The sequence below is a fragment of the Artemia sp. Qi Xiang Cuo genome, chromosome 14 (genome assembly GCF_049724085.1).
Source record: "Artemia sp. Qi Xiang Cuo chromosome 14, ASM4972408v1, whole genome shotgun sequence".
Classification (NCBI taxonomy): domain Eukaryota; kingdom Metazoa; phylum Arthropoda; class Branchiopoda; order Anostraca; family Artemiidae; genus Artemia; species Artemia sp. Qi Xiang Cuo.
The window spans coordinates 4,484,039-4,492,865 of record NC_142807.1 but is presented as its reverse complement, the minus strand read 5'-3'; the positions used below and the strand labels follow the sequence as shown (position 1 = coordinate 4,492,865).

The 8,827-nt window shown below is 34.6% G+C and overlaps 1 protein-coding gene across 1 annotated transcript in view; it reads left to right on the top strand.

The window, feature by feature from the left end:
* Positions 1-8,827, top strand: part of CadN (neural cadherin) — a 217,471-nt gene that overhangs the window by 91,975 nt on the left and 116,669 nt on the right. The window contains exon 12 of the mRNA XM_089100597.1: positions 7,974-8,117. Within this exon, the coding sequence (XP_088956723.1) occupies positions 7,974-8,117 (144 nt within the window). The remainder of the gene's footprint in view (positions 1-7,973; positions 8,118-8,827) is intronic.

The following is an 8,827-nucleotide window of genomic DNA, read 5'->3' as shown; positions in this document are numbered from 1 at the left end:
GGCAGATATTAAGCTACAGAAGAGAATTTTTGAGACGAAGGTAGGCCCATTATTGAGTTACGGTGGGGAAGTTTGGGGTTTTGAAAAAGGGGAAAAAATATAGAGAATTTATTTAGGACATTTCAGGACACTTTTAGGGCTAAGCGGGAAATTTAATAATCTGGTGTTAAAGGGTGATCTAAGATTGTTTTCATTGAGGTTAAAAAGATTGGTTAGAATTATAGGATACTGGGAAAAGGTGATTGGTTTACAGAATAATAGGTTAGTAAAAGCAGCTTATCTGGAGGTGTTGCAGGATAGAAGGAAATGTTCATGGGCTTCCCAGGTGAAATCAATCTTAAATAGTTGTGGGTTATCAGGTGTTTGGAATGAAGGGAAGGGGATAGGACTGGAAGTAGGAAATGTAGCAAAACTAGTAAAGGGAGTGTTTGAAGATCAGGAGATTCAGAAATGACAGTGTGAAGTCGCAGCCTCGGTGTCCCTCGGCATTTACCGGCAATGGAAGGAGGTCTGGTGATATGATAATTATTTTAAAGCGGGTTTAAATAGTGAAGAAATTAAGTGGTATATATCAGGGATGGGTAATTTTCTAGCACTTGGAGAAAGGAGGAAATATTTAGGGAGGGTAAGGGTAAAGGAGGGTCCTTACTCATGACCTATGTGCGGAGAAAATGGGGAGGATCTGCTTCACTTCATGGCCCTTTGTCCCGAATTACAGGATCTAAGGAAAGATTTATTTTTTGTTAATGTGGGGACAAGTGAGTGGTTGGTTTCAGTAATGGGATCAAAAAATTATGGGACAATAAGAATGATAGCAAAGTATATAAAATTGGGTATGTCACATAGAGATAGATTTTTTTAAAAAGGGGTGGGGTGAGTCTGGAAAGTATTGTTGTATGTGTGTAAGTTGTTTTCTTGTTTGTTATTTTGGTAGTCATGGCCCTTGATAGATGTAACATACATCTATCTATTTATGTTAGTTTAATGGTATCGTGTGCTTTATTATGTTTTTGTAATGTTTTGTAATTTTGCGTTGTTATTGTTATGTAGGCTACCATACTTTGCTATGAGTGTTATAATCATGTTATTATTTTGTGTGATTTTTCTTTTTTTGCCATGGCCCAAAGTGGCTTTTATTGCAATAAATATCTATCTATCTATCTATATCTATGATGGTGTGAATTTCATTAAGGTTCTATAACTTTTAGGGGGTCTTTCCCCCTTTTTTCAAAAATAAGCCAAATTTTCTCAGGCGCGTAACTTTTGATGGGTAAGATTAAACTTGATGAAACTTATATATTTGAAATCACAATTAAAATCTGATTCTTTTGATGTATCTATTGGTACCGAAATTCCGGTTTTTATAGTTCCGGATGACATTGAGCCGGGTCGCTCCGTACTTACAGTTCGTTACCACGAACTGTTTGAAAAAGTATTAGATAAACCTTACGTTTTTGGAACATATCGTTTTTCCTTATTGACCATGATAGGTGCCTCGTAAATTTTGCTTAACTTCTAGCAATGATGTAAGTGATCAGTGATCTGTTTTTCTGTTTTTTCACTAGCTTTTTCTGTTTTTTATTGTGATCAGTGATCTGTAGCTAGGTGATGGGAAGAGATGGAAATTCAGAAAAAAAAGTTTCTGGCACGGGGATCGTCAAAAGTAAAGGAAAAGTTCCTCTGAAGTAACATTTTTCGGTGAAAAAAAATCGTTCTTCTCGGGCCTATCAAAGAGTAGAAGAGTATAAACAGAAAATATTATAGATTATAGACAGAACATAAACTAACAGAATAAACAAAACTGTCATAACTCCAAAGGAAATTGCTTTAGAATCGTTTACCGCCGAACTCGTAGCGTAGCGAAAGCGTTGAACATAAAATTATTTCTTTGAATCCTGAGTGGGAAATTTATGTAGGTCTTACAGATTCCCGTGAGATTATCCATGAAAAATCAATTCGGAAGACCCAAATCTCTAATTTTTGTTTTATGAATTCTTAAATTTCGACCGAATTCCCCTGAAGCAGAAACGAAAAGTTCCTCTGAGGTTTTGTAAAAAGAATTTAATAATTTTTCGTTTAAAGAAAAAACAACAAGAAATTGTTCTTCTGTAGCCTATTAACGAGTATAAGAATATAAACAGAATATATTGTAGAATATAAACAGAAAATAAACTGAAGAATAATAAAAAAACAGCAAAACAAAGCTGTCATAACTCCAAAAGTAAAATTCTTTAGGATCATTTACCATCGGACTCGCGTAGAACATAGGATTATCTCTTTGAGTCCTGAGTTGGAAATTTTTGTATGTCCTCTAGATTGTTATGAGATTATTCCGGAAAAATAAATTTGGAAATATCAAATCTCTTGGTCTTGTGTGACTCGAGCCCAGACGTGAACATAAACCAGTTAAGTTGTGCCCCAACTTACATGTGGGAGTGGAGGGGTGCGAAGGTGTTTCAGAATCTTGTCGCTGTTGTCAGATCTAGCTCAAACTTAATAGGAAGTAACAACAAGTATGTTGGCTGTGTCTTAGAGTTTTCGGAACAATTACAACCTCTGCTTGGGATGTGGAGGGTTGGATGCTCTCAATAATTTCAGTCGGGAAGTCTATCAGAAGAGATTATCCACCACGTTTACACCAAAATTGATGAAAAAGCAATGACTATTGTCATAGGTATGCCATTTGGTGATTCGAACTTGACCTGACTTCTGAGGGGGGTTGAAAGAGGGAGGGGAGACTAAACTGTTTTCATCACAACATCCACAAAATTTCTGGGAAGAAAGAATCACTTCTCTAGTAGCGCTTTTTGGTGTCTGTATTATTTTGCATCAAATTTCTGTAAGTGAGGGGGGGAGGGTATCTAGTCTGACCTTTGGAACATCTTTTAGAATGCGTTGTCAGATCTCAACCAAACTTGTTGGAAAGTAAGAGTAGGCCAATTGTCCTTGTTTTGCTTTTTGGGAGTTCTTGCCTTATCCGACTTATGGAGGAGTGTGGGGCTATATTATTGGAAGTTGAGCACCTGCAGTAACCGGTTTTCAGATTTCCATAAAATTTGATGGAAAGTGACAACTGATATCCATGTTAGATCTTTGTGGGGTCTGAAACGATCCAACCTCTGCCGGTGGATGGTGCCCCTTTCATCAGGACATCTACCAAAGTCAAAAGTATAAGTTAATATTGTAATTATGCTTCTTCAGAGTATGGGATGGATTTGACCTCTGTAGTATTAGAAGGTCTCTAAATTGTTGTAATAGGCATACCTACAAGAATGAGACATCAGATCCCAAACAAAACTGTCCGGAATTAAGAGCTCGTAGTGATGCCTTTTACGGTGTTTTCTTGATCAACCTCAGCGGGAGGGAGGGGCCTGGGATAGGGTAATCTAACTCTCGTTTCCTCTGTCAGGTACAGTAATGGCTGCGCCCCATCAGACCCCTATAGGAGAACCTCTACATTGTGGTAGGTATTAGTTGCACCTTGTTGAGACTTTTGTTGTGCATTTAGTGGGCTGAATTCCAGTCTCATAAACATTGTCGCTTGGGTGTCTCCGCAACTGCAACCCGTGGGTTATGGTTGCTGTAAGACGCCTAGGTGCTTTGTACCTAGTTGGCTATTCAATCTGAGGGGTCGAGAGATTTTCTTTGTTTCCTCTACACTAAGCTTTACAGTGTCTGAGTGTTGGTCGAGTGTCGCCAGTTTTGTGTTGTCAGTCTGCTGATTTGTCTAATTATATGAAGCGTTATCCATACGCAAGGAAACAACAGAAAAATCGTTTGCGGTTTTCTATAAGATACGATAAGTTTCTTTGGCTTAAATATCGTTCAAGAAAAACCAAAAGATTTAACTTTTCTGCTATTTAGCGAATGAATATTCGGTAAAAGATCTGGGCCGTCAAATTTTGTCGAAGCAAACGTTATTGAGTAAAAATTATAAGATAAATGAATATTGGGCTTAAAACTACTAATGAGTCATTAAATACCCACTAATTTTTAAGATAATATAGGCGCGCGACTCCCTAAATACAAATTCAGTCCATGAAAAATGAACTGTTATAATAGACCGTTTGTTTATTATTAATTAAAAAACTTCTTCCACAAATTAAGTCTTTCAAAGAAAAGTAAAGAACTCCATTAAACCAAAAATGAGCAAAAATAAAATCAAATAATCTAACAAGCGTGAAACTACCACAAATCAGCATCGATAAATAAATGAAACCCAAAACGAACAGAAATTACAATAAATAACCGAGTCAAACTCAAAACGAGCAGGAATTAACATTCAAGTTGGGCTCAAAACTTCCCAAGGCCAGAACATAATTTGCTTTTTACTGAAAAAATATAGATTTTTTTACTTTTATAACTTTAATAAATCAAGTAATATTAACATTTTGATTACCAAATATCAGTATGTGAATATTAAACTGACTATGCGCATTCATTTGTATTTTTTTTTCATTAACGCAGTGCATTTTGAATTAATCTTAAGGCAAAATTTGTTTTTTAACAATATGGGGAAATTGTATGGGGGGGATTGGTTGGGGACTAGTTGCCATCAAAAAGGGCATTAGCCCTTTCTATTTTCAATCGAATGAGTCCTTTTCGAAGTTCCTAAGACAACTCCTTCGATACGAAGTGCCGTGGTCTAAACAACAAAAAGAAAATAATACATTGTACCCACATTGATCTTTACTATAAAAATGTCAAGCCTCCCAATCACTTTCGACTATTAAAAAGGACACTAGGCCTTTCGATTTCCAATCGAATGAGTTGAACTAAGTTAAACAAAATGGCTATCTTAAAATTTTATTGGATGTGTTTGGGGAAAAGGTGGGCGTGAGAGGGGGGCTAGTTGCCCTCCAACCACTTTCGACTATTAAAAAGGGCACTAGCCCTTTGAATTTCCAATTGAACGAGCCTTTTTTGAAGTTTCTGCGGCAACGCTGTCTATAAAAACCTTATAATTCCCCGCGCTGCCTATGATGTACAAAGGAAATGTTCTAGATGGTGTAGCACCAGCGGTCGGGGTAGACCTCAGTGGCTCGTCTTCGTAGTTTTGTGTGTGGGTTCAAACTTCAAATTTAGGTGATGAAAGATGTGTAAAGGCTATAAAATAAACCCTTGTTCTGAGCTCAGAATAAATGGAAAACTAGATATTTCTAAAATAGAAATAAATTTCTTGAGCACTACAAAGCGAATAATCCATTTGATTTTGTTCATTAGGGTGTTTTTTTAAGATATTTCTTAGAAATGTATGATCTATTTCAACACAATATTTCTCAGCTCAATATTGCTGCTGAGCTGCTCCTTACACAGTCTGCTCCAGTTGAAAATTTTTTGAGAAATTTCTGAGAAAATCACTCAAATGAAAAACTACTTCTGTTGTTTTACGAAGTTTTACAAAAAAAGTTTTAAAACTAGTAACTAGTAACTTTTGTGTAAAGATGCTTTGGGGTAAAGTGCTCATTTAGTGTATTTCCTCTTCAGAGCAGTCTAGAATTTTCCTAAATATACTTACTCTTTCTAAAATAAGAGCAGAGTTTTCACCCCCTCAATAACCATACTGCAGGCTTTATCGTATATATATATATATATATATATATATATATATATATATATATATATATATATATATATATATTACCAGGAGCCCAGCGGCTTCGCTGCCTGGCACAAGCACTCGTCACGCGGCAGGCTTCTATATATAGTTTGTCACTGTCGCTTGTCTTCTAAACGCAGACAATTTGAGCCTTTTCTTGATATCATGACGTCAAATGGACCTTAAATTAGAAGTTGTGCCTTTGTATAATTACATTTTTTTATTGGAATATGTACTATTTGGAAGATGAAGATTGCTTTAAACGACTATTTGCCTGTTATTTCAAGCAAATTAATGGTCCTGTGTCAATTCTAAATTATTGATCAACATTCTTAAGACTATAGGCGGGCGTGCCTTGTTTGCCTCTCATTCCAGGCAATCTATCGGCCCTATGTCAATTTTAAATTCTTGGTCAACCTGCCTGAGACTCTAGGCAGGCTGGCGTGCCTTTTAAAAAACTAACAAACAAATATTTGTCCAATACGAAACGTCATACTTACTCCCGCCATTTAAACATTTGCCTCTCAATTACTTGGACTATCTGTCTTGGCTTTTTCTTTCTACAATTAGCCATGTCTTGATGCCTACTGCAAAATACTTGATTTTCAATTGAAAGGTTGTCTTTTGTCATTATGAAAGACATATCGCCGAACCTTTGTTTCTTTTAATTGTTCAAGTAGTGGGATAAAAACTTCTTCTTTTGCCTTGGCTTGTCTTTTGTCATTATGAAGATATATCGCCGAATCTTTGTTTCTTTTAGATGTTCAGGTGGTGGGACAAAAACTTCTTTTTCTTGCAGTGATCTATGCAGTCTATATTCCTGATTTTCAGAAGCAAAATGGATATTTGTGACTTATTCCTGGACAAAATCAAAAACCCACTCATGATCGCTATGAATATATTTGCCTCATTATAACTCGACTTACCTTTTGTAATTATCAAGTAAGTATCGGCCAAACCTTTGTTTTTTTTTAACAAAGGTATGGGGCACGCGGCAGGCTTCTTTATATAGACTCTCATTGTTGCTTGTTTTCTAAACAGAGACAATTTGAGTCTTTTCTTGATGTCATGACGTCCAAATGTACCTTAATTTTTTTCATTTCTAACACGCTCTAATTGTCGTTTTTGCATATCTTCTAACCGCCTGTGTCTTTGCTCTTCGTTTTCATTTTTGACACGTTTTTTTATTTTGATTACTTCAGACAATTTAGCAATGGTCTTTGCTTTAGCTGTCCGCTTCGGTGTCGTCGCAATTGATAGTCCAGGTTGTGGAATTTCAAATCTTGTCACGTTTGATAGTTCAGGTGTTGGTTCCAAAGGATCATCATTTATAATAACTGCAATTGCAATTTTTCATTTTTTGCGCCTTCCAACAGACATTATATTATATAAATAACTGTTGCGATGGAAACTCAACAATCTTATGTATGCTATGCATCACATCATATAAGAAAATACTTAGTATGATGCCATTTATGATGTCATAAGAAATGCTTATATTACATAATGTCATTTGCAAAAATCAAAATTCAAGCTCTTAGCGATTTTTCTCAGACATATATATATATATATATCTATATATATATATATATATATATATATATATATATATATATATATATATATATATATATATATATATATATATATATATATATATATATATATATATATATATATATATATATATATATATATATATATATATATATATATATTTATATATATATACGATGAAGCCTGCAGTATGGTTATTGAGGGGGTGAAAACTCCGCTTTTATTTTAGAAAGAGTACCAGTATATTTAGGAAAATTTTAGACTGCTCTGAAGAGGAAATACACTAAATGAGTATTTTATCCCAAAGCATCTCTACGCAAAAGTTACTAGTTACTAGTTTTAAAAGTTTTTTTGTAAAAGTTCGCAAAACACAGAAGTCCTTTTTCATTTTCGTATTTTTCTCAGAAATTTGTCGATAAATTTTCAATTAGAAATTTCAATCTTCGGGGTAGTGACAACATTTATTAGTAGTGGTATAAGAGACAAAAATGGTAATCCTCTCTTTGCAGAATGTATAAACGTAAGACAATGATCGCTGGAATGTTTGACGTTACATCGTACTGTTACTAAAGTTTTCAGTAAAATAATGGACTGGCAATATGCCACTGGTAAAAGGAAGAAGAAAAAGACATGTCACTGGTAATAAAAAAAAATGGTTATGTTACATCAATGAGTAAATATACTTTGTTTTTAATCTTTATTAACTGTTCGTTGTGTAATTAGTTTTTATAAGGATTAATATCAAACTCCATTATCATATTGCCTTGAAACATTTTAGTTATGGTTAAATTGTTTAACCTGTTATTTCCTTTTTCAGTGACAAAATACATTCGTATTGGTATAGCAGATAAAAATGACAACCCTCCGTATTTCGACAAAGCCCTTTATGAAGCAGAAGTTGATGAAAATGAGGACATCCAGCACACAGTGTTGACAGTTACTGCCAAGGATTTAGATGAATGTGAGTCTGAATCCTTTAAAGCTTTTGGTGTTGCTTTAAAGACTTCAAATATACCCTTTTAATATTTCTTTCACTAGTCATTTGAAATTTTGTATAGAGCAAGATCTGGATTATTTTTTTTCAAAAGTGGTCTCAAATTATTATTTAATTTGTGAAGTTTGTGCAAATTTGTCTTATTGCATTAATGAAACCAGAAATACGCTATTTTTGTTTCCACTAATCTTTTGAAATTTTGCATAGGGCAAGATCTACAATCTTTTTAAAAATACGATGGAAAGCTGCGATTAAAAAATAAACGAATACAATTCAACGAACCCTGCTACGGAGTCACTTCCGTAGTGTTGACTCCCTCTGAATTGCAAGATTTTGTTTTCCATGAAGAAAAAAATTAATGCGGCAAATAATTAAAATTGTTTTCGAAACCTGAACAAAGTAATAGAAAGTAAATAGAGAACTTGGAGGTTTGGTCTCAGGAGCTCTTTATTTTATTTTTCTCCCAAACGGAGAACTGTAATTCAAAAGTAAATTAGCAAAGAGTGAATTTTAAAGCTCAAAACCATGTTGTTAAAGTAGTTTTTTTTTTTTTTTGATTGCCTTCGATTATCTTCCCCTCCTTGTTAGAGTTCCAAACGGTATATCCTTTTTTAATATCTCTATCACACTCATATTGACTCATTTTCTTTCATCCCGTGTCTCCCCCATCAGTGTCT